The 25,002-nt window shown below is 45.0% G+C and overlaps 1 protein-coding gene across 1 annotated transcript in view; it reads right to left on the bottom strand.

The window, feature by feature from the left end:
• The window catches only part of LOC139640758 (collagen alpha-1(XXIV) chain), a 137,648-nt gene that overhangs the window by 86,256 nt on the left and 26,390 nt on the right, over positions 1–25,002 (bottom strand). Inside the window, exon 13 of the mRNA XM_071514940.1 lies at positions 696–2,092. Within this exon, the coding sequence (XP_071371041.1) occupies positions 696–2,092 (1,397 nt within the window). The remainder of the gene's footprint in view (positions 1–695; positions 2,093–25,002) is intronic.

Genomic DNA, 25,002 nt, shown 5'->3' with positions numbered 1-25,002 from the left:
AAGACGAGCTGTGACAACTCAGTGCTGGCTAAGCTGGGAAAGCAGTTACAAGGTCACAGGTACTTTATAGCTGAGGTAATACTGTGGAAACTCTGGAAGATCAGTTCAGACATCTAACATCATCACGTACATTCTAAAGCCTCAAACAGGACAGATAGAGAGACCCGGCACATCTCACTTTCATGGAAACATAAGCAACGGATGAAGAGCTAAGTTATTACACTGTTTTCAGGCTTATGGAAGAGGCAAAGCTATCCTGACAGCTAGCTGACGTCATAAGGTTGGGTAGACAGCTCATTTTTTTTCTTGCCTTTTTCTTGCTATAGCTCCCAACCTAAAGATGAGTTATCCTCTCTCGCACAAGAGCAAAAGTGGCTGGCAGTATTTCAGCAGGGGAATGACATGTGTTATTTTAACCACCTGTTGATACATGAAAAAAGAAAAGTGCTTGGACACGCCATCACCTCTAAATCAATACACTGCCCTGCCAAATATTTTTTCATATATCCTGGGAGTATGTGAGGAAGCCAAATGTTAGAAAGCACTCAGAGCATAATGGCCATAAATTAGCTATGATTGCCTTGCATTGTAATTTTCCTCTTGATCGTGCATAGCTGACTTGTGGCTCAACTCTTTGAAAGCTGTTCCAGACACACTTATAGCCGTGATTCTCATTCATAAATTCAAGCACCTACCGGAGGACCTGGCTCTCCTTTGGGGCCGGGGAAACCGCCTTCGTAGTCGTAGAAGTAGTCTGGCTCCTCGTATCCGTAGTCGTAGCCTCCCATGTCCACGTCATCGTAGCTGCTGTCCGGGCCGCGCTCCTCCGACGTGTCCACCTGATTCTCCCGGTACAGAGTGGTGCCGTTGGGTCTCAGCTGAGTCTCCAGGAGCCGGTCCGTCTGGTGAGGCCTGGCGGTGCTCGAGTCCCTGGAGCCAGTGCTGGAGTTGTTCCTGAGGCCTTCCTTCACGCGACTCCGCCTGACCGGGGAAGTCAGGCCTGGGGTGGTGTCTGGAGCCTGCGGCCTCCCGGAACTGCTCTCCTCCTCCGTGCTGTTCTCGGTCAGATCGGCGGCCTCGTGGAGCCCGGGGCGTTCCGCTGGTACGTCAGTGGTAGTGGTGATTGATGTCCTATGGGTGAGGCCCAGAGAGGCCAGCCCACTCAGGGTGCCTGAAGTGGGCCTGTCAGAGTGGAGGGAAGATGCGGTGGAGTGGGCGAGGGGCTCCAACAGGGAGATGTGGCTCCGGTCCCCCAGGTGAGGTCGTACTGATGGGCTCAGGGTTGAATACTGTGTGAGGGAACTGTCTGCGGGTAGTTTGACGGTTGTTCTGGCTTTTGTGGGGGTCTGATGGGTATGGGGTACTCCGGCCGGGGCAGCAGGGGACTCTGTGAAGGGAGTAGCAGGGGGGTCATTTGCCTCCATATCCAAACCGAGGTGTGGCAAAGGCGATCGGAAAGTGTCGGCCAGCCGGCACTGTTTTTTAAGGTAGGTACAGTAGCGCGCAGCAGCCTGGGCCGAGGGGTAGATGTCCAGCTGGCAGACCCGGCCGTGGAACGGTGCCGCTTTGGAGTTCATCCTCCCCAGGGTGAAGAGGCCCCCAGAGTCCCCCAGTGACTGAGGCCTGCCGAGGGTCTGCTCCTGCTGCTGCACCGCCCCGCAGTCCGCATAGAAGGACACGGAGCGCGGGCGGACACCCACGGCGAACGAGTGCTGGCGCGGCGCATCCTGCCAGTCGAAGGTGAAGTAGACGGAGGCCTTCTCGGCAGTGTAAACCACCACTCTGCGGGGCAGCAGCTGGATGCCAAAACGCAGCCTGTCCCTGCCGTCCTTGACGCTGAAAAGAAAAGCATTGTTTGCTCGCCAGGAGCTTAGGCTCACCACAACAGAAAACTCCTCGCCGATCTCTGGCGGGAACAGGCTGCCCGCCGGGGCCTCAAAGAGGGAGCTCGGGTCGAGTAAAACCCCGGGAAGAGGGAGGTTCGGAGGTGAGGGAGCAGTGGCGGAAGTGGAGGAGGACGAGTTGGTCCTCTCGTAGGGAGTGTCTCTGCTGCTCTGGGCTGAGAGCCCCAGCCGATAGAGGATATCCACTCCTGAGAGACAGAGGAGACACTGGTGAGCTTAACAGAGCAAGACTGGATCACAAATGGGTTTTTAAGGCAGACTTTGTTTGTGAACACTTGCATAATAAAAAAGTGCAAACTTTTCAAAATGACTGCCAAGATAAATGCACCCAGTGGTGATACAGCTTGGCGCTTGCAGTGGGTTTTGAGAAATACACACTATGCATAGAGTACTGCAATCAAAGGGGACAACCAATCTACATAATCATTAGACCCAAAATGGCAAAAATATTAAAAGAAATAGAATTAAAAGAAACACATGAAAAGAAGAGAGAAAACAACATGAAAACATAGTAATTGTAAAACAGGAGGTTGAGAAAGGGCAGATTCAGATCCTGTTTCTCTGACATGGTGACATTATAGATTACCCATAATCCTAGTGGGACAGACACCACATCACAAGGAACGCAGGAAAGACAGTGATCTTTTTGATGATCTTGACAAACATTCAGAAAGCTTCTAAGAACAGAAATATTGATCTAGGAAGATTCAGATCACATGACCAATATCAGTGGCACTTTATGAATATGGGCCCTGATCAACATGGCCATGGTAGGCCTACCATGGATACAAAAGGCAATTCAGGTATATCAGTCAGGGATGAGAGTCCTCTATACTTGTGCGCTATCAAACTTCATGGTTTACCGCAATTTCCTACAAATCATGTCAGTTCTTTATTGAGCAGTGGCTTTCAAAACTATTTTGGAACCCCCCCACCCCCGCCCATTGGAATTTCACCACACTCCCAATTCCTCCCACCTACTCACTTTTTCAACCACTGGTACAAGCATAAATGGCCTAATTTTGAAAGGAAATCATACAATCATCAACAATCATCCACAAGATAAAGTTTATTGCTGCATGAGAGCCAGTGGTTCCTGGGGACCCCCCTCCCGCAGTGTAAAAACGATCATACTGGGTAAAAGGTGGATAAAGAACGCGTCTCGTCTCTGTCAGCCACAGTCAGCTGTGTAAAGGCGGATATAGATTACTTAAATGCTATGAACCTCCACACCTCAGCTGCAACTTTTCATCCAACTCCCACAATCCTCTTTGCCTATTCAGAAAGACACGCTACAGCATCGCCACGAACGCGCAGTGGGACTGTCCACAATCTGTACTTGTTCAAACTAAATGAGAGAAGAAAAAACAAAACAAAAAATCTGTGCTCAGCCATTGTACCCTCACAGCAGTCTCCCCGTGATGCTGCTGACCCCTCCTTGTTTTTCTCCTAGAGCAAGTGCCAGAGAGGCAGCTGGGGCCCAGATGAGCGGAGGGGACTGGAGAGGGATGGGGCAGCGGCGGGATGCAGGAACCCGGTCCACACAGCCTTTTTGAATCAATCTGCCACCAGAGATTCATGAGAGCAGCTTTCCTCCAAACGACCGAGTCATTCTTTTCCTTCGCTCCCAGGTAATTCTTCAAAAACGTGGGTCTGCTGACAGTGAGGCGCAGCGGGGCAAAAGCACTTAAACCGGACTTGGAGACAAGAGGCTTTTCCGTGTGCGCAGTTTTGGCGTGGAGCAAAGTGGAAAAGACAGATCACTAAGCTGGAGGGAAATGTGTCACATGTGTCACATATGTCAGCGCTGCGAAGCAATAGTTTGAGGAAAAAAGTTAAAAATGACATAATATGACAAATGGGAACAAGGACGTCTGACACATATTGTAAATGTCAATTGAATCATAACAGGGTCAGTCATTTGAGAAGTTCTGACTGTGTATGCGTGTGTGTGTGTGTGAGAGAGAGAGAGAGAGAGAGAGAGAGAGAGAGAGAGAGAGAGAGAGAGATAGAAAGAGAGAATGTGAGTGAGTGTGTGCATGTGTGAGTGTGCTGGCAGACAGAGGCGGTAGCACTATGGAATCCAGGAAACAGGAGAGCTCTTTAAGCCTCTGTGCATGTGTGTGTGTGTGTGTGTGTGTGTGTGTGTGTCCGCGTGTGCAGGTCTATGTGTTTTGGTGGGGAGATCCCAGGGGGAGGAGCAGCAGTGAAGGTATTTTCATTGCTAATCCAGAGACGCTAGCTTCCTTTGAAACAACTCTTCCTCCGTACTTGGGGAGCTAACTCTCACAGACCGGTTTATTGATTTGGCATTACAAGAGGAAGCTGACAGCAGCAGCTCAACCAGTGATCTGCATCTCCAGTCTTCTATTATTTTCCTTATCGGTTAGAAAAAGATTTTAAAAAATGCAGCTTTTTCAGCGAGGGCACTGCGCGTTCACATTGTTAATAACAGTCAAGAATGCAGACGGTAAAAGAAAAAAAAACCCAGACATCAAAGCTGTAACATGCCTATTTCAGACGAGTTGCACATGTATGACCTTTGGACCTTTCACCTTGGTCGGGGGTCAAATCAAACCGCCAATAACTTAGAACGCCTTGATATAAATGTTGACAGCAGAAAAGTGGGATCAAGCTACCAGATGGGGATTTTGTAGGTTTGCCATTGTATTTAACACTTTTATATCGTCGCTGTCGGGTGAAAAATGTCAACTTTTCAGGTTTTGAAAGGGTTCCTTAAGCTCAGAGGTTGGAGTATTTTCTCAACTGATAGAGGAGAATGTAATCCTGCAAAAACATGAACATCACCAAGATTGGAGGTACAGGGTTTTCACGACAACAGCGATATGGCAGCACTCAGGAATCAGGAAGTAAGATAGCATATTATCAGCCGCCTAAAAGTCATATTTTCAAATAGCCAAACATTTCTGACATTGCTTCAATAAGCTGGCGTGGTCCTGAGGTCTTAAAACATGCATTAGTCCAAAACTCCAAAGTCTAAAAACTGGAAATACAGGGGGTTTGCAGAATACTCTCCATATATTGATCTTTTACTTTATCTGTTCACATCCAGAACAAATAAACAATATCAACCATAATAACAACTTATGGGTCTACTGATATATGATGGTATGTGGTATAAAAGTTCCAATCACCCATCAAACTGAAACAACCATTGTTAGACAAAATAATGAGATGGAATTTGATATAAAAACTTTAGTGATCCCCATGGGGAATCATATTCCTAACAACCCCAACTCCAACACTGTCAGAGTTGGGGTTCTATGGCTGTTCTATGTAGCCATGGATTTCCCTGACTTATATAAGAAAAAGAGGCTGCATGTGACATCACCAGAATGGTGGGTTATATCTCTATACCTTTAAGAAAGTATCGCTAAGATCACACAACTTTTAACTTAACTTTTAAGAACAAACATAAGGCTATTAGAGGCAGGGAAAAAGCAATATCGGAACTCATAAAAATGCCTTTTGTAAGGAAGAGTTACAAAATATAGTCTATTTCACTTTTTCACTTAGGTGATGAGAAAAAATACTGATGTGGGCCACCTAACAGTTAAATACAGAAGGTAGGGGAAGCAGTACTTTTCTGGTGAGAGAGCGGTACACTGGTGTTGTTTTTGGTTTAGCCATTTTGATTTAACCGGCCAAAAGGTTGCTTTTTCTGTCACAGCGCTTTGGAGCGAAGGAGGGGGGAGAAGGAGAGAGCCAGAGAGAGTGAGACACAGAGAAATAGCCAGAGAGAGAAAGAGAGATGAAAAGAAAAAAAAGACACACGTCTGGGTAGATGCACTCCCGCGGCCCAGGTAGGGAGTCAGTCTATCTGCAGCGGATCTGAGCACGCACTGAGATGTCCTTGACATTCTTTGCCTGAGGTAACGTCAGCCCGGATTCCAATTAACCTGTCTCATATGTGAAGACAAGCCGCTCCAGCTCTCGGTGCGCATTCCTCCTCCCCTAGTTATGATGGATTGATCCTGCGTGGAGTGGGCTCCTCAGTGATAGATATGCTGGGAGGGGACAACGCACACTGGAGTAAGGGGAGGGAGCCTTGACACGGTTTATGCCAAGGTGAACCTGCGCAAGGGGCGGTAAAAAACGCATCACTGCATCACGGAAATGTGAACAAAAATGGGAAAATTCATCATGAGATCAGCCCATATAGATGCATATATGGTATTTCTGGCAGTGGTCCAGCGATATGCCAGTCAAAAAACAATATACCCTCTCAGCAAGATCAGCTGGTGCGAGCAGTTGACTTGAGACGGAGTGGGGAGTTTTCTTTAGTTTCCCCTGACAACGTTCTTTCTTGTTGAGCCAAGGCAAGTTCTTGCAAGGAAGTCGCATCCTGGAGAATAGGTGGGATTATAGTCGAACTGTCCGACAGCTGTAAAGAAACTGAAATGGGCCGACTCTACTGAGCAGTGGTGAAAACTTTCCTATCTCTGACTGACTCCTAACTTCTGCCCTTCTCACCTCCAACTCCTCTCATCCTTGTTGCTGTGTTAAAAAAGACAGATGGATATCACCTTATCGCCCAGCATCTGACCAGCCAAGGCACAGTTGCCAAAAGACGCTCAGCATTTATCTGAGATTTCCTCTTCCTCTTCTCTGTCTGACCGATGAGCGTACTTTCCCAGAGCTCTCTTATCAGCATGTATTGTTTGCATGTGACATATTTATAGACCCTTGCCCTGATGGACCAGAGATGAGAGCAGAAAGACAGGTAAGCAGAGAGGAGGGAGGGAGGGAGAGAGGCTATTTGGGCCGCCTCTACCTGCATTCTGAGAGCTGGAGAGCAAGAGCAGACATGTTGAGGGAGGTTTAAAAAAAAAGAAAAAAAGGAAAAAAAAAAAAGCAAGGGAAGAGGAGCTCCCGTTTGCAGCTGCTGTCCCTCTCTGACAGACGCACTGCCTGTGTCCTGTCTAAAAACTACCATGACAACTACTGCTAAATATGGCTCCCTCCTCGCCAGCAGTGTGTTCCAACTAGGCTTATAAATATGCATGATGTAAATAGCTGCAGTGTTACATTGTGGCGCGTTGTGTCATTTATGTTGTTAGACAAATAACATTATTACCCAACATGCACTGATTTGGTGACTTTGGTGTACTTTACTAATTCTAACATAGGGAAAGCTCGTTTAAAGCACTTACACCAAAGAGTATATAAAAAACATAAGAAATAAAAAGCAATGGAAATGCACTTTTGAGGCACAGTTGAGGCCTAAAGCAAAAGAAACAGGATAAATGGTTGTTGTGATCCATAGTTCACATAGCTGAAGGGCAAAGGTCAGAGATAGATTAGATTCACCACAGACAGGAACAAAATAGAGGGAAGGGCTACTCAGAATAGAAAGAGAAGCAGGAGTCTCCCCCAACAGACTGGTCACTTCACAGAATTATCATTTGACATTAATGATGCTCCAACACCACCTTATCACAAAATCTTGAAGAGAAACTTGAGAAGGTAAAGCTTAATCACCGGTCCTCTGCTTCCAAAATGTGTATTCTATTCAATAAACTGGTGGCAATGGATTATGTTTCAACTAATAAACTGATTAACTCATGTTATACCATGGTCTGGGTGAATACTCGATTCTGACTGGCTACAGGGTGTCCATTAATTCCTGATAATGGACACCTACTAAGTAGTTCCAGTGAAACTGTCTGTTCACCGTTCTACATTAATGCGCTGGCTACGTAGTATCAGCCTGTATCTAAAATGAGTAACCATAGCAACAGGGAGGCGGTCAAAGCCTCAGTTTACTTCATTTCATTTGTTCGTGAAAATCTTGATATTGATTTGGGGACAATGACATGGCTGGATAGCTAGCTAGTCTTGTTGTTAAACATACTGTGAAATTATATTTACTGTTTGTCAACTGTACGCAATGTTATTGACTTTGAATGTTGCTAGCATAACATTAGCTTTCTGACTCATAGCTGAGCCAAAGGGTTCTATGAGCTGAGAGGACTAGAAATATCTCCCGCTGCCAAGTCGTATCTAAGGTTCATCCTATTTACTGGAGTAGTGAACAACGTTTCCATTGCATAAGAACCTTATGGGATGGTAATGATTGTTCCAGGTATTAGTCAAACCCTCAGGTGTTACCAGGGAAACTGAGTTAAAAACTTTAGATTTTGATTACAAAACGCATGAAAATATAAATTAATGGTCTTAATTTTTTTTTCTTTGGCAAGTGACCATGGTATAAGCGGGATAATGCCCATCGAGGTGTGCATAATCCACAAAGGCAACCGTCCTCCACTGCGCTTCGGATGGTTCTGGCCTCCCCGTCATCCATTAATCCCTGATAATGGACACCTCGTCGGGCATTATCCCTTACTTATGAAATAGAGGTTCTGCTGTTTACCTTGTGTTAGGTAGTCTTCTTCTGCAGACAGTACTGCTGAGCATACTGACAGGAGCAGGAGGAAGTTCCACCTGGAGGGACACACACACACATACATGCACGTTAGCTTAAGAAAGATTACAACCAATTAGCTTGTATTAACCAGTGATGTAGTGGTATATAAACTATGACATCCAATCACTGATCATCTTGAGGCAAACAACATCCATTATAGATAAAGATACTCTCATACATTCATTCAATAGACCCTATTATTCTTATTCAGGGTCACATGGGGGCTGGAGCCTGTCCCAGCATGCATTGGGTGGAAGTCATCCGGGACAGGTCGCCAGTCCATCACAGGACTAACACAGATAGAGACTCCCATTCATACCTATAGGCAATTAAGAGTCTCTAATCCACCTGACTTGCATGTCTTTTGGAATGTGGGAGGGAACTGGAGCACCCGTAGGAGACGCATGCGACCCTGGGGAGAAACTGCAAACTCCACATAGAAAGGAGCAGGAATCAAACCCTCATCCACCTACATATTCCTGCGACTATACTGTGTTTCACTGTGGTTCGCTGTCCTAGATGGCTACTGGAAAGCTGTGTTATGTCAACTTCATAACTCTCAGATGGCGAGTCATTAAATAACACTCAGATGAGCAAAATATTGAATCCGCTCGACAGAAAATATCATTGGTCTGCTGCTGAGGTCTTGTCTCGGTCTCAAGTGAATTACAGCAGACGAAACTGCGGTGAATCTGGGAAAAATACCAGTGACTATCCTTTGGCTATGTTTCCACCCCAGTCATTAGCTATCATGAGTCCAACACTACCCCGGACAGGCCCGTGGAGAGACAGCCTGTAACTGAAATCAGCAGTTTAGAGTAGAGAGTGCAGATCATTTCTATACTACTGGGCCTTGAGGTGATGATACATGGGGAATTTTTTGAGACAGTGGAGGTCGGAAATGTTTCCTGCAGCAGAGACAGGCATTGTCAACGGAAGACAATAAATGTGGACAATATAATGGGCTATAAAATATCATGAAATAATACAATTGCTCAAAGATGCTGGTCAAATGTTGCTCATCTGTCATCGCCTTTAAACGCTGATTCACTGCTTCCTCTCAATGAATGGCAACAGTGGAGAAAAACCTCTAACGTTTCCATTATAATAACACTATAGGTACAGAGAAATGGAGCTAAGAAAAAGGAAGACAAACAGGACTTAAGTATGAATTGTGATGAAAACTTTAAATCAAATCCTCAATCCTCAAACATCTATGTTGTATTAATGTTAGCCTGTTACAATGTTGATATTCACATATTTAGCTGTTTAACTTTAACTTATGGTCATATAGTCTTATCTGCATGATTGAACAGCTTGGAACAGCAGCCCATCATTTCCTAGCAGTGCTGTCACATCCTCCATGTTGTGTCCACAGTGTCAGTAGGTATTAGATGGAGGTATTAGAGCAAATCCATAAGAGGAAGAGAGCATGACATGTAACACAGGTCAGCAGTCACCAACTCATAACACTGCAAGTACATTTCATATGTTGTAGGCCACTGAGTCACATAATTGATCCTGTTTTCAGTTAATATGCAGGGAAACCCACTCAAACAAAGTCCCTAGACTCTCATTCCTCAAAGTTTTGAATACTTAGTGCAAATCACAGACTTGGAACAGAGAAAAAAGAAACCTTGGATCCCCTTTGAGAGGGCAGCCTGACGGCTCTGTGTTTACCAAGGCATTCAAATGTGACATTTTTATGTCTGAGGATATATACGGAAAATTCACACGTGGAGCATTTTTGTGTCTTGTTTCAGTGTCCCCAGACAAAGATGGATTTAGTCCTAAAAACAGAGGTGGTTGTTATATAAAATAATTGAATGCTGCTCATGCCCCAATAAATCTCTAACCGAGGGAAAAAGAGGGAAAAACTCCAAATGAGATTTTTGTTTTTACCTATTGAGATAGAGGGAGAGAGTATGTGTGTGTGTCTGTGTCTCTCCATTAATGTTTCAGTCACAGAGATCATCACACTGCCTGAGAAAGATGCTGCTAAAACCTTCTTCACTAAACACATATTAATGGGTAGAGTTCAAATAATGGATTATCTGAAATTGTAAAGAGCACTTTGGCTCCTGGATCTGCTTTCACAAAGCCTCTCAAAGGGGACAGCTACTGGTCAAGTATAGTCTTTTAGAATAGACAGTATCATGTAGTGAATTGGTTGGGTTTACCAGGGTTCAAAAACCACAGATTACATGTAACAGGATTACAATAATTTGAACTACAAAAAACAGAGCTGCTGTCTGTTACAGTAACTGTTCACACGGTTCTCAAATTACAAATCCTTTTGAAAAAAAGTGTGATCACTGGTTGTTAAAGACACATATTTCAAGGGAAGAAAATGATAATACATTGTTGGCTAGTTTGCCCATCTACATGGCCCTAAAACAAGGTTACCCCTGTATCATGGCCTTTAGTTTTCAATGGATTTATGCAACTTGAGCATACAGGTATTTGACCCCCACTGACCCCACCTCTAGGTGGCACTGCCCACCATGTGCAGTAGAAGGAGAACATGTACACAACCACTAGGAGGAAAATTGAGGAGTGGACAGTGTCCTCACAGGGAGCCAGAGCATGTGTGCATTGTTTTTCTCTCTCCAAGTGATTGCGCTGTCCACTCCCCTTATTTCCTCCAGCACACAGCAGCACTGCTGACAATTTAGATTCTAACAAATATCACAACATAACCATAAAGGTTTCTCTAGTATATACTTGTGTAATGGATATTTAGTCATTATTTAGAAGTCAATGTAGCCATACATTCCTCAAGGTATTTGAGATAACCTCTGGAGACACATGCTCACCTGCAGGCCAAGGACTGAATCCAACTACTACTGTCTCTCCTGTGTCTTCCCTATCTCCATCCCCACTGTGTCACCAAAGGGAAAAATACTGGAGCAGAGTGTACTATCAATTATTTTTTTATGTCTGTGTGTCCAGTCACACTGGACACACAGACTATGGTACATGCATGCAGCATAGATGTAGCAGAGTAGATTATCTATCCTATCTATCCTCAGATAGATATGTATGTAATATACAGGATTATAAGATTATAAACCCTGGGGACTTTATGAGAAGATCTGTGCTTGTACAGTAGATATGTTTAAGTGCAGAACGTCCATACTGTGGGTGGGTATGTGGAGAGTGGGACAAAGCCAATTTAATACACTCTCTCTAGAAATCAAATGAAATCAAATCTTTTGTTATTTACTATAGCTGGGGACCCCAGTGGCCCTCTTAAAGACCTACTGGGGTCCCCAAACCTCACTTTGAGAACCACTGATTATCCCAGCCTGACTGAAAAATGGTCAGACTCTGGCATCAGAAGAACTTCAACTATATGGTAGGCAAGAGAAAATGACTGGTTTTGACATTTGAATCTGATTGTGGTCAATTACCTGCAGTTTACTCCAGTCCAGTGGTGACATTTATATAGGGACAGCTCAATTGTAATTGACATTCAGTTCACATAAAACCCGATCACTGCTATGTCATCTCCTCGGTCCTACAACACACTTACAGAGCATTTATCATCTGGAGCAGCAGAGCACACTCTGTACATTCAGACCAAATCAATCAAATTGGCAGATAGCTCTGTACACAGTAACAGCTGCTGCCACAACTTGAAGTGGCTTCTGGCAGCCTGTGTTATGATTTTCACAACTAAAATAGTGTGGCAGCAGTTCAAAAGACTTAAGGAGACAGTAGCTGCGCTTTATTTAATAACCGATGACACAAGGCTACCTGAAAGAGAGCCATCAATCACACCTCGGACTTTGAGGGATTATTAGGCTGGTGTGGCAGCTACAAATAGAACAGGTGCTGCCTCACAAACATTTCTCCTTTGTGGCCTTTGTGGATTATGTTAATCGATGTACCCCCGAAGAGAGACTGCCAGTGTTTGTGTGGCCCTGTTTGACTGAGAGCCACAGGCAGGCCGCCATGTTTGTTTTCCCAGAGCAGCGTGGCCCTCAAGACTTGAGTGAGAGAGAAGGACAGAGAAAAAGGTAAGAGAAAGACAGAGAGAGAGAGAGAGAGAGAGAGAGAGAGAGAGAGAGAGAGAGAGAGAGAGACTATAAGGAGGAACAACACGAGCCCTGTCACCTGTTCCCCATCGGGAAACTGGTGCGACATTCCACGGCCGGGAACCCAGACACGCACCCCCACTGCAGGAAAAAAGGGAATAGGGGAAAAAGAAGGGAAATATATGAAAACAATCATTCATCTGTTGAGGGAGGATAAAACTGACATTTATAAAGCCAACGGGTAGCTGTTTCAGCTTAAAACCTGGCAGAGTTTAAAAGTGGAGTGAAAAGAGAAAAAAAAACGACTAAATATAACACGTAACATCCCCTTTTGGAGTGCCAAGTGGGGCCATCTGATGCTGATTCAGACAGCCTTTTCTGTCTCTCTGTTCAGGGCTATTTAAGGCGTCCCTGAGGCCCTGCCACCACCGACAGACCTGGATCAGCGCTTCAGCACATCCAGCGATGACGTCAGAGCGAGCGGTGGGAACTTTCCAGTGCCCCAACCCGCACATTTGCCAGGTTTCTGTCTCGCCGTCGGATGATGAGCTTTGTGCAGCTCATTATGTCGGAGATAGCGAGGACAAAGGCCGATGTTTCCGAACCTCTTGAGCTCGGCGTAATTGAGCCTCTTTGTTATTTTAGGATCATTTCTATTTCATTATATGGTAACAGGAAGGAAGAGACAGAGAGGGGAGGATATGGCAGAAAAGGTAATGAGCCAGATTCAAATCCACAGCGTCAAAAGTACATGACCTGCTGATCCACCGGGACGCCGAGTTTCTCCGTTTCTTTCCAAAATCCTGAGGTAAATCCCTGTCTAAGTGACAGGACACTAAGACATGCTTCCCAGTCCCAGTGGTTTATGGGAATGACTGCTGAGAGCAAGACAAAGCTCCCCAAACACTGCTCTGTTGACTAAGGGAAATACCACTATGTGGGGAGTGGGTGCCATGTCAAGACTATAAATAATCACAACTTAAAACTGCCTGCTGCAATGAATCTGCCTGGCACTACGAGCTCTTACTTTTCTCCCCCCGAAATGAGCCTGGATACCTAACAATGCTTCATTGAAATAAGGCAAAGGCTGAGAGGCAAATGGAGAGGCAAAGTGGTTAATTTGACTTGGCAAACAAGAGCAAACCCACTTAAGTTGTGTTTACAATCCTCATAAGGAAAGGGAAACTATTTTCTTATGTTTATCATTGACGACTCTCAGGGTGTGATTTTGTGAGCGGTGACATTCACAGTATATTGTTTACATGGCTAATTTGGCAGACCACTTACCAAATCCATTAGTGGCAACAAACCATGTAAAAGCTGTTAATCCACCCAAACAACTCTGAAATGTTTAACTTTTTGGGGATATAACAAAAGGGAAGGGAAGCCAATAAAATAGCTCTTTGACTATCTAGGGGAAGAAGAATCATGCACAAACCCATCAGCAGCAAAGGTAAACGATATACAAAGCTCCTTTCTCCCTCCTATACTTTCATTTGTACGGACCGTCATTTCACCGCTTTACATTGCCTTTAAAGAGTGCTTCAGTTTTCACAGTTGTACACTACACTAAAGCGGATTCACGGCTTGTTTTTAGAAGCCCTCCTCATACAGTCATTTCTCAGGAAATGTAGGTTTATGGAGCTTGACCTAGAAGCATTTGACTAACCTCCACCCTGATATGCCCTCTTGACAACTTGGCAACTATGTGGCTCTGTTGAGCCCAAGGTTAAATGGAGTGGAAGTCAAAACAGAGCGGAGGCAATTACAGTGACACACACATGAATTGACACAGTGCTCCAAAAAGCCACATTGGGGCTCATAATAGACGTCGCCTTGCCAGAACATCAAACAACGAGACGACCAGTCACTAAATCAGACATCTAGGACATGACTGCAGTCTAGAACATTATAGAACACCCCTGCTGTTAACACACCCCCTCCCCTCCAAACACACACACACACACTAACCGCATGGTAAGAACAAGGGGATAATTCTCTGAATGAAAACGTCTGAGGTTCTTGCTAATCAGGCGCTCTGTTCCTGCACGGTCAGCTCCTCCATCTCGACCAAAACATTCCTGGACATGAATGAGTAACAGATTGTGGGCCAGTATCTGCTCCGATTGGCAGTGTGTCAGCTTTAACACCTGTATCCAGATCATTATGACTTCATTATGGAGGCATCGAGCTGATTCATCTTCTTCACACGTCCACATGGCCATTAGCGATAATTAGCAGGTCAACACTTTTCCAGGTTTCAGTGCATGCTGCCACTTCCTCACTTGCTAAGGCTGGAAACACACTTACAAGACTCGATGAATTAATTAACTGGCTAATGTTCTGTCCCAAGCAATTGTTCCAAATTAGCATTATCTAAGAAAGCAGCAAGATTTTGACCTCAATATCCCGAATTTGCTTGGGACAACCTAAATCCGAATTAAATCTTGTATTGTGCGTCCAACCCACGTTTGCACGAGCGCAACACACAACCAATGTCATACAAATACATGAGGCATTGGCTGACTGGCACATCAGGGAATAGCAGAGGCAGAGTACCGTATTTGGACACTTCTTTCTTATATCCCACACAGGGCCGAGCCTGCCGCTTGTCTGTCAGCTCCTTTGGCCTTTCTGCTCCAGAAACACTCAGATTGGTCACGGGAGTCAAGAGGTCATTGCAGACCAGAGTAAAGATTGACTTAGTCCACAAGACAGCGAGCAGACAAAGGGCTGTGAGTAAACTTCCACCGGCCTTTATTGGTTTGCCCTTTTCCTGTCGCGGGGGGACCTGCAGATGTTAGGAGGGCTAAATACACTCACTCACACAGACGGGCCAAAATCCCCACAGCCTCTGGTGCAGTGGTGGCTGAGAAGCGGGAAGGTGGGTATGCTGTGATCCCACCATGTTATGTATTTCATGGGTAATTAGGCTGATAGGTGAGTGCACTCTAAATAGCCATAAAACAGGAGGGTATATCCTGTAACTGCATGCAATCCCAATTTACTGTACACAGCAAACCACTCTAAGACTTCAAATTAAGCCATCTATAAGAGGGCATCCTGTAGTGACACCATCCTCTAGCACAATCAATTTTCATTACTGGGATCATTAACTTTCATCTTATCTTAGACAAATAGGATTCAATTGATTGGGCTTCCACCTGACTCTTATAGGAAGAAAAATCCAACCAGATTGTCCAGTAGGGAATGCTTCCAAATTTCCTTCAACTAAAGAGCATGGTAAAAAAAAAATAGAGAATGAGAAGGTATTTTATATGCAATAAAGTGTGATGCGAGAGCCTCATTATGTGCTATACTGTACTTCATGTAGTAAGTCTGCTGAAATCTTACAGGGAAAACACAGTTTTATGAGAAAAGTTTGTTGTTTTCATTCTCATATTGATCTAGTCTACCTGCTGTGCTTTGATGTTATTCCCTGTGACCCGTTATAGTGTAGTCAGTGGTACTCAATATATTATGTCCATGTCTTTCTCTAGAGGACTCACCTCATACCACTGACGTATATGGTGGTGGGAACAGCATGTACCCACCACCTCAGCAGCATTATACCCATCTCCTTCACTACCACTACCCCATGGCCCATAGCTGTCCTACAAAGCACAATTCACTTAGTGGATGAGGCCATTCAAACTCACTGTCATGGTGTGACATCACACAAAAGTTTGCTAGTGTATTACAGACTTACAGAAGTGTGCAGAATGATGTTTATTTCTGAGCCATAAATCTTTCTAGCAATGGTATTGGCTGGTTTGAATATAAACAACAATTTAAAAATGTCATTACAATGTGTGAATAATATAATTTGGATGGAGAGCTAGTGAAATTGTGATGGGCAAGCCGTCTCATTTGTGAGTACTACAGCAGAATATAATGTAGGTAATATCGCGATTCATTTTTCTGCCTCAGTCACATTTTTGTATTGCGATATATTGAATTTTGATATATTGTCCCATCCCTAATTAGCAATTTTACCAGCAATTTGTATTGACATTTTTCCTTCAAGTCTACATCTGATTTGTCTCATTTACTACGGTCCCCTCCCCCTGTTTATCCAGTATTGCCAATGTCTAACTGCATCATCCCCTTATTATAGCATATAATCTAGGAGCAACCAGCCTGTTCAGGAGGCAGCGGACTCTCACTCAAGTGTATGTGAGTGGTTGTCTGTCTGTGCAGCCATACAGTCCAATCCACTGCCAGCAATAGAGCAGCAATGCCTGCAACAGTGGGTGATTGTCTGGAGCTCAGGAGCCACTTAACCAGTGATGCATACACACTAACTCTCTCAGTGAATTCATAGGAGCTCACACTTGTTCTCAGTCAGCTCAGTTCCCCCCATAAGGCTCTCATTTTCGCTCTCAAGGACAAAAAGGTCCACTTTTCCTAGAATTTCAGGACCGCTTTATTTTCCTTAGAACAATCACCATCAGCAAACAACACAAGGCATTGTGAGCCCAGGTCTTTTCAGATCATATCTGGAAGGGATTCATAATAGAGTACAGACAACTTGGACTCACTTCTGATAGCAGAAACAAAATTCCCTGTTAAATAACCTTTCGCGGCATGCAAATTTCTGCAGCTCAGCGGTCCCAGCCAACTGTAACAGGACAGCAAAGCCTGCATGCTGGATGTCAATATTGCACACTTCCATGAGGAATGTTTAGGTATAAGGGTGCTAAAGAGGTTTTTTTTTCATTCAAAGTCTCAATGATTTGAGTTTGGTTAATTGATTGGATGTTGGGTGACAATAACCGATCCACTGTTTATATAAACATGTAATAATACAGATTTTTATCAGTCATGCTGAATAAAACATCTCTTATAGACCATCACTGGTTGCAAGCCATCCTCCTTCTCCATGCTTTTTTTTCACTCTGGTTATCACAGCTATGTGAGTGAGAACGAAATGAGAGAAGGGGGGCTGAGGAGAAAGCCCAGTGGTATTCACATATTATTATTAGTGCTGCAAAGCTCCGAGCCTGCATGTCCATATGCAGAGGTCAAAGCCAAGACTTCTGCCCACCTTATGAACTTTGCATTTGTCGTCCACAATTATAAACATCAACCAAGACTAAAAAACAGCATCCTCTTAACAAAACAAACTGAAAAGTTTCACAGTCAACCCAAACAGTCATAATATGTCTCCATGGGAAAGCATGGGTGTCAGTTGAGTATGGCAAGGTATGTGTAGCCTACTTGCGAGGAAGTCCAAATTTGATCTTTATCATTATCATGGAGAGCTACAGATAAAGCAGCAATAGACAGACATCTAATAGGAAGCCATATCTTTAAAAACAAAAATCACACCAGGGAAGCTTTCAGGACCAATGTTCCCTCTAAGCTCTCTGTGTTTGATCATCTATGTCTAATAATGTACCACTGTCCAAATAATAATATGTTGTCAGTGATCAATTGGTCTGTTTGTCCTGAGAAATTCAGTCGATATAAGCTGATTTTGGAAGTTTTGGTGGCAAATGAATCCATAGCTTATGGTTTAGTCAGTTGGCGCCCTGTGCAGGGAAAGATGCCAAAGCTCCCATAGAAAGAAGTCCCTCTGTTGCCATTTTAAATGACAAAATACACTGGGAATAGCCTCAGTAGTGCAAATGCGCATGGAGAATGTATGCACACTATTTTAACCAAATGCTCACTTACGTTGCTGCAGCGGGAGAAACGTGTCCACTCCTTGTCCGTTGGGCTCCTAAATGCATTTGTATGCATTTGTCCAGGCAGCAGAGATCTGGGTGAAAACAGAATCACACACAAGAGGATACCGGCTCATGGGCTAACCCTTTGGTTACAGCCAAAGGAAGCGTAAAGTGGACGGAGGAGGACTGCCACCTCAGAATTTCCTCATCGTACTGCAGTCCAGAGGAGAGATCTCTCCTACTCGTCCCAAACGTCTGCCTCTCTCAGCTCCTTTGCGCTCTGCGGCGCGCGGTGATCAGGCTATTTCTATCCAAAGTGGAGACGCGCAACAGTTGCATAGAAAAAAAAGAATCAATGAAAAGGTGAGCCGAGCGGTAGCAGTGTGTTTTTTTTTTTTTTTTGCTGGAGTATTCTCGGGGCTGCAGAGGCGCAGAGCTCGGCTGCTTCTCACAGAGTGCTCTCCAACACAACAGACATACAGATCCAGCTCTGCGCGGCTTTACCTCCAGGCGGTGGTTTCTGCAATGTGCCTTGACTTGCACTGATGCAAGAGGAGCCGTATTCACCCCAGCGCAACTCCTACCAGCTGGCGGTGTTAGATTTCACCAATTACTGACTCGTGACATCACGGATCGGATAGGCTTTTGGCTTGCGTGCATCACTGCCCTTTGTCTCCACTACTGTATATGACTTATCACTATGGGCCTACAGTGCAGCCTACATAATGCCCATGGCTTTGCCCAGCAGGGAAGAGGCGGCATAAGCCAAGGACAGAACAAAGAAAAGTAGCCTAAACTTGCTTGCACAGACAGCCACACACACACACACACACACACACACACACACACACATCCCAAGACTGAAAGTATGCCAGAGGAAAAAAAGAAACGGAAAGGAAAAAGAGAGATAAACTGGTGCTACCCCATGTTGTTCTGCAAGGCTGGCAGGCAAATGTGCCAGGTGCTGCAGCTCTTTGTAGGCATATGGCAAAGGTATCTGGTATCTGGCAGCTCATATCAAGGCACAATAAATGTATTTACTAGCATAGCACTGAACATTTGGTACACAAAACACAATCTATATTCTATTTGCTTAACAAGAAACACAAACAATGTAGAGCGAATAGCCTTTCCTGAGACCTTCTAAGCCTAAATAGCTCTCTTGGCAGGAGGATTGGGGGGAGAGAGGTCCCATTTGGCTTATAATGTTTGATCTCTCACATAGCAGAAATGAGTTTGAGTCCTGTCTGCACTTGTCAATATGATGATCAGCTGCAACAAAACACTGATGTAGTCATTTGGGCGTTGCTTTGCTCAAATTTGGGAATGTCTGAATGATCTTGCATGATGTGAATGGTTAATTCTGACGCTACAAGCTGGGAATGGTTCTAACTGATGTGAATGATCCTGCAAGAACTGGCTATGTTTGATGTGAGAATGATGCGACAGTGTACACACACACACACACACACACACAGTGAGAATGGACCATCCAGTCTGGCAGTATGGGACTCTGCTGTATATAAAGTGACCGGGTCTTTGCTTTCTTTGGCCAGCATCCAAAATAGTGCAGTCCTCAACTAGGGCCTCCCATTAACTGCAGTTTTACTGACATGAAATCCCAATAACAAACAATTAGGATACAGACCACCATGTGATGCAGTTATGAGTATGCAGTTATGTAGTCTGGAGGGAGAATAGTTGAATCCTGGAGGTGTCTCAGGATGCCATGTATTCACCAGTTTGAAGGTTGTGACTTTTGACCTTTGTCGCATGTCAACCCCCCCCTTCTCCTCTCTGTTTCCTGTCATGCTAAAAATAATCCGACAGAAACACATGGGCTCCATCAAAAAAAGGTTGTCGACATCAGTGTTTTGACACAAACACTGATTTATCAGGAGCCGCGCGGACCGCAAACTCTAGTTTTCAAAAAGTGTTTACATCAGAAAGTATTTTCGCCCTGGCACCGCTTGTATGTGGAAATAATCCTTCTTCCTCTGATGGTAACCATCGGATTCACAACACAGCACCGCAGTGTTTCCCCCCGCCCCCCCTTGAAAACGATACTGTTTCTTTTCTTTATCACGGCCGACGATTTCCCCCCCCCCCAAACAAACAGGCTCTAACCCACTTCCACCGTTCCCTCTCCAGGTTAACCCATTAACCCAGAACAAACAGCGCTCTATGGGCCCCCAGATCCCCCCCTCCTCCTCCCCTCACACACCCCAGCATCCTCCTCCAGACGTCCTCAGCCTCCCTCAGTCCAGCGTGGAGAGATGGGTGGTGGTGGTGGTGGGGGGGGGGTCCATATGGTTTGCAGTTTAGGGAACGAGGAGGGGGGGGGGGGGGGGGGATGGGGGGCTAGTAGGAGACACAGCAGTTCCTGCCTCTAATCCCAGGTGGAGCACGTTGAGTTCCTTAGCTAGACACCGAAAGGGAAAAAAAAATGATAATGCCCAAACATGGAATGATATGGGGGAGGGGAGGTCAAAATGACTCCGGAAAACTCCGGCCTCTCCGATTGGCCGGGGGAGTCCGCCGGCCACTATAAACACTGAGGTTAGTAAAGACCAGTAACGGAGCATTCACTTCACGGCGAATGCAAAACACGGCGTCCGGGGCCCTCTGTGCCGCGGAGGTCCCGCGTCTGTCTGCGGCGAGCGGGTCGGGCGCTCTTCCCGTCCTCGTCATCAAAAGCGGCCGTCCCGGAGGAGGAAGCACGTGCCGCTGGGATGCTCTCTGGCTTTGCCATCAGCCAGCATCCCGGGACGGCAATGCCTTGACCAGATGTTTTCTTCCACCGCTTCCAGGAAAGGAAAACGCCGAGATGCTGGTCCTCTGACAAGATCGTGAATCAACATTGCGCGCGAATGAATTACAAGATCGGTTTGTAGCGAAGCCCTGCCTCAGACCTTGTACACTTAAATTATATCTCCCTCAGAGAGCTGGAGCATTGGCCTTTTGCTGACTAGTAAATATTTGGAAGTGCGTGGGAGACCCAAGTTTGAATCCAGGCGTGTCGTATTGGTGACAGTCTGGATGACAGTGGGCCTCTCTTGCTCTGAAGAAGACCTGTGCAGCTTTTTACTGTATATCTGTAACCTCATTGGAGACCCAAGTCTGTAATCTTTATTGATGACAGTACATGTTGCTTTAGGCTTGCTGCAGAACCGCATCACTTCCTCTGAAACAACCTCTTATTACTTTAGGCAGATATGCACGCAGATTTACAACAAACTTTTCAAGATGATTTTTCCCTTTGAAATGGGACAGAAGACTGTCACTTTTTCACATGTCCAGATGTGTAGTAATCAGTCCATTGTGCACGGAGCCGCAGAATTTTCGGCACAGAGAGCAGCCGGTGTCCGTTAATCAGAATCAGATCACCTCTATACTTTTTCTCTGTTGAGGAACGGGCAGGCGCAGATGAGTCCGCTTGTTCGCTGACCCCCTCCTGAAACATGTGGTATTCCCCTCTTGCAGTTTCATTGCTGATCCATGAGAAGAGCAATAAATGTGTGGTAAGTGAGCCAGAATCACAGTGGCAAGTCAATAGGCCAGTGTTCTCGGACGATGACTAAGAAGATCTTGGAGTGCATGCAGGCCAGACGGGACTCTGATTAGAGCAGCATGTGGTCAGAGAGGAAGGCCTTCCATCAGATCAAATGTTATGTAATCCATAAAGCCCATATCTCCATTCTGGTTTTATTACAAAAAAAAAAATCCCTGTCTTTCAAAATAAACCATCAATTTAGTAGCTATGGACTTCAAACCCTTGCTGTTAGGTTAAACTAGCTTGACTTTTGCTTGTTCGATCATTTTGTTAGAGCATGTACAAACCAAGCTTTGTGTTTACCGGTAGTATGGTGTTGTTATTTGGTACTTGACCCGGACATGAGTGTGTTACAGGCCTCCAAACAGCCTCCAGTCCAAGTGACCCCATGTGTTCCTACCTGATCCTCGGTAATCTCAACTCCAGAACAGTCGCTACTTCCCACTGGAAGGGCCGAATCCGAACACCATGTGCCGGCGGAGGAGCGTATTGTCTTTCAGCTTTACATTTCGTAGTACAGTAACAGCTTGTAAATGCAGGGTGTGTGGAAACTCTCAGCCTCAGAGGACCAGACCGAAGCCAAAGTCAACCTGCTTTCTGGCCGAGGAGGAGAAGAGGAAAGAGAGCGAAGGAGGAGGGCAGGCGCAGAGTTGATTAAGCATAAAACATCACTTTGGCTTGTAACCAGATTGTGAAAAAATAGGCGTATTTTTGTGTTTTTTTTAAAGAACGGATGACATATAGCAGCACACATTTGTTTCTTGGAGTGCTGCGGGCCTGTTCATAAGCACAGCTCATCATTCATGTGATTGACTTTTCTGGACTTTTTGACTCCTTTATTTGTGTGTTTCTCCCTCCAGCGACCCTACATGCATTCTTCCCAGCATAATGATGCAGGCACGTTCTGCCGAGTGTGTATAATTAGGGAAACAGCTCAGCGGTCAGCGCCTGCCGCGACTCTGACTGAGGGAGAGCGGTGGGTTGGCATGCGTCTGTGCGACCAGGTCGACAGCTGAGTCTACCTGCAGACTGTGGCTGGACACTAAACCTGCCTCCCTCTCTAATTAGCAGCCGAGGCTCTGTGTAATTTCTGCCCTCTGTGCGTGTCACCGGCTCGTAGGGCTGTTATTTCGCCGAGCGGGGAGAGAGTGGGCAACAGCTGGGGGAGTGCTTAACAGATGGCGGAGCAGAGTGTGTGTGTGTAGCCGAAACAATCCTCGGTGGAAGAGCGTGTGTGTGTGTGTGTGTGTGTGTGCGGGGTGGTTTGCAGAGCTACAGGGACCATGGGAAAGAAGGGAGAGAGGGGGCTTGGGGAGTCCAGGGACAAGGGGGTGTTCGGGGGCGAGAGGAAGTGTGGGAGTGTGTGGGGAAAGTGAAAGCACCTCTGGGGGTCATGTGGGGTGGAGAAGGCCACAGAGGAGGGAAACACGCCGCGCGAAGAGACGTTGACTCAATTATCTGGCTTTTCATTTTCGTCTTGAAGCCGTGTGTGAGCTCTGTGTGGGTTTTGCTTTTATGACTTTTGAAACAACGCCTGGCGAGTTGACGGTTCAGTTGAATAGTATCCCAAAACATCGGTTTCATTCACAGAAATTGCACAATCCACATCTCAAGTCATTTAATCTCATATTCATTCTTCAATTCTTATTTTTCTTAAAACAAGAGAAAAATTATATGAATGGGAAGATAACTCCACTTGTTTCACTTGTTTTCTAGAAATGAGTGTCAGTATCTTGAAACAAGTGGGAATAAGGCAGATCACTGCACTACTATCAAGAAAATGACACTTGATTCTACAAAATTCTTGAAATAAGTTGGATTTGAATTGGAAACAAGTGAAAATATCACCTGAAAATTATGATTTTAGGACTCAATAATAGACTAAATGACTTGTTAAGATGGAGATTTTTTTTGCAGTGTTCTCCAACTCATCCGCTTCTCTTTATCTCCATCTCCTCCTTTGTGTTTGCTATAGATTTAATAAGGTAAATCAATAAGGGATAATGCCTTTACCTGGATTCACCTCATCAGTGGGCTTCATGAAAAGAGTAAGTAACATTTTATACATTTAGTCTACATTGTTGCTTTATTGTTATTTTTTTTTATGAGGAAATCACCGTGATACACCAGAAAGGGCTCTCTCTCGCTCTCTCGCTCTCTCTCTCTCTCTCTTTTTCAATTCTGATTCTATGGCTCTGCTAACGGAGGGCTTTTGTGTGTATAATTAGTTTTGCACATGTTCAGTAGAAGTCAACCAAACCCACAAAAACATGCCGGCCTGTCAACTCCTGAACACCCTGGCATCCGCGCTCTGCCAAAATCACAGCTTGCCCCACATAAATTACTCAAGCCGTCGGTGAGCGCTTAACATTTATGGTTTCCTTAACATCATCAATTAGCAGTTTGGGGAAACGCGGTGTAATGTCTGTACTTGCAGTTAACTAAGGAAAACACCGAAGGGGCGGGAGGACAATAAGGGCAGGGAAGGGAGAAATGTGCTGAGTAAGATAAAGACCTTTTGCTCTTTGTACCGTGCATGTAATTAATTTCCCAGTTCCTTTGCTGCTGCTTTTCCCATGGTGGTTTTCATATCACCTGTTGTTAAATCGAGCACCCATCCCAAAACACTGGCTTTGGATGGCTTTCCCTTCTTTCTCACTGAAGGGGAGCAAGGAAAATTGTGCAATCTCCAACTGAAATAAACACAACGTCCAGGGGCAACTTTGAGGAAAAGTGGCTCTAGTTTATAAGCATACAAACCCTTAACTTTAAATTGTAGGGAGTATGCATGAGGGAATAATAATTTATCTGTACGTCATCACCACCTTTAATTTGAACCAATCACCTACTGTTAAAGCTGAATGTGTGAATCAGTATTTAACTCTTCTGCAGTTATTTTTGGATATGCTCATAACAAAATTCAGCCAAAAAACATGAAATATACGCTCTGAATGGGAGATGAATTTAACACCTGTTTTCAGCCACAGATACATGTAAGTCTTCCTCAAGCATGTTGACCCTGTAAAGTTGATAAATGAATACACAATGGTGGCAAGGCAGTGTTAATTTAGAGCGTAGGTAAATTACCACTTGAAGTAAATCATTCAAGTGCTAAAGTAAAGGTTTCTCACCTTGTCCTGTGTGAACTTGAACGGCCGGGACCATAGCTCAGCGGCCGTAAAACACTCAGCCTCTATCCAATGAAGCCCATTTACCGAAAATGAAGAGAAGTTAAATCAAGATACTCCCTTAAGAGAAGAATTTGGGTAATTTGAGAAAAGTACTACAGTAATTGGCTCCGCATTTCACCCAGAATGATTTTTATTACCAGCAGTCAGAGCATTCCCACACATGCTTGGGGGAGGCTTTCCTGTATTGGACTTGC

Source organism: Centroberyx affinis, unplaced genomic scaffold (assembly GCF_046629955.1).
Source record: "Centroberyx affinis isolate AG114_WGS23_722 - 3 ecotype Tasmania unplaced genomic scaffold, CSIRO-AGI_Caff_v1 ptg000291l_1, whole genome shotgun sequence".
NCBI classification, from domain to species: Eukaryota; Metazoa; Chordata; class Actinopteri; order Beryciformes; family Berycidae; genus Centroberyx; species Centroberyx affinis.
Note: the sequence above shows the minus strand (reverse complement) of the source record. Positions and strands in the feature narration are given on the sequence as shown.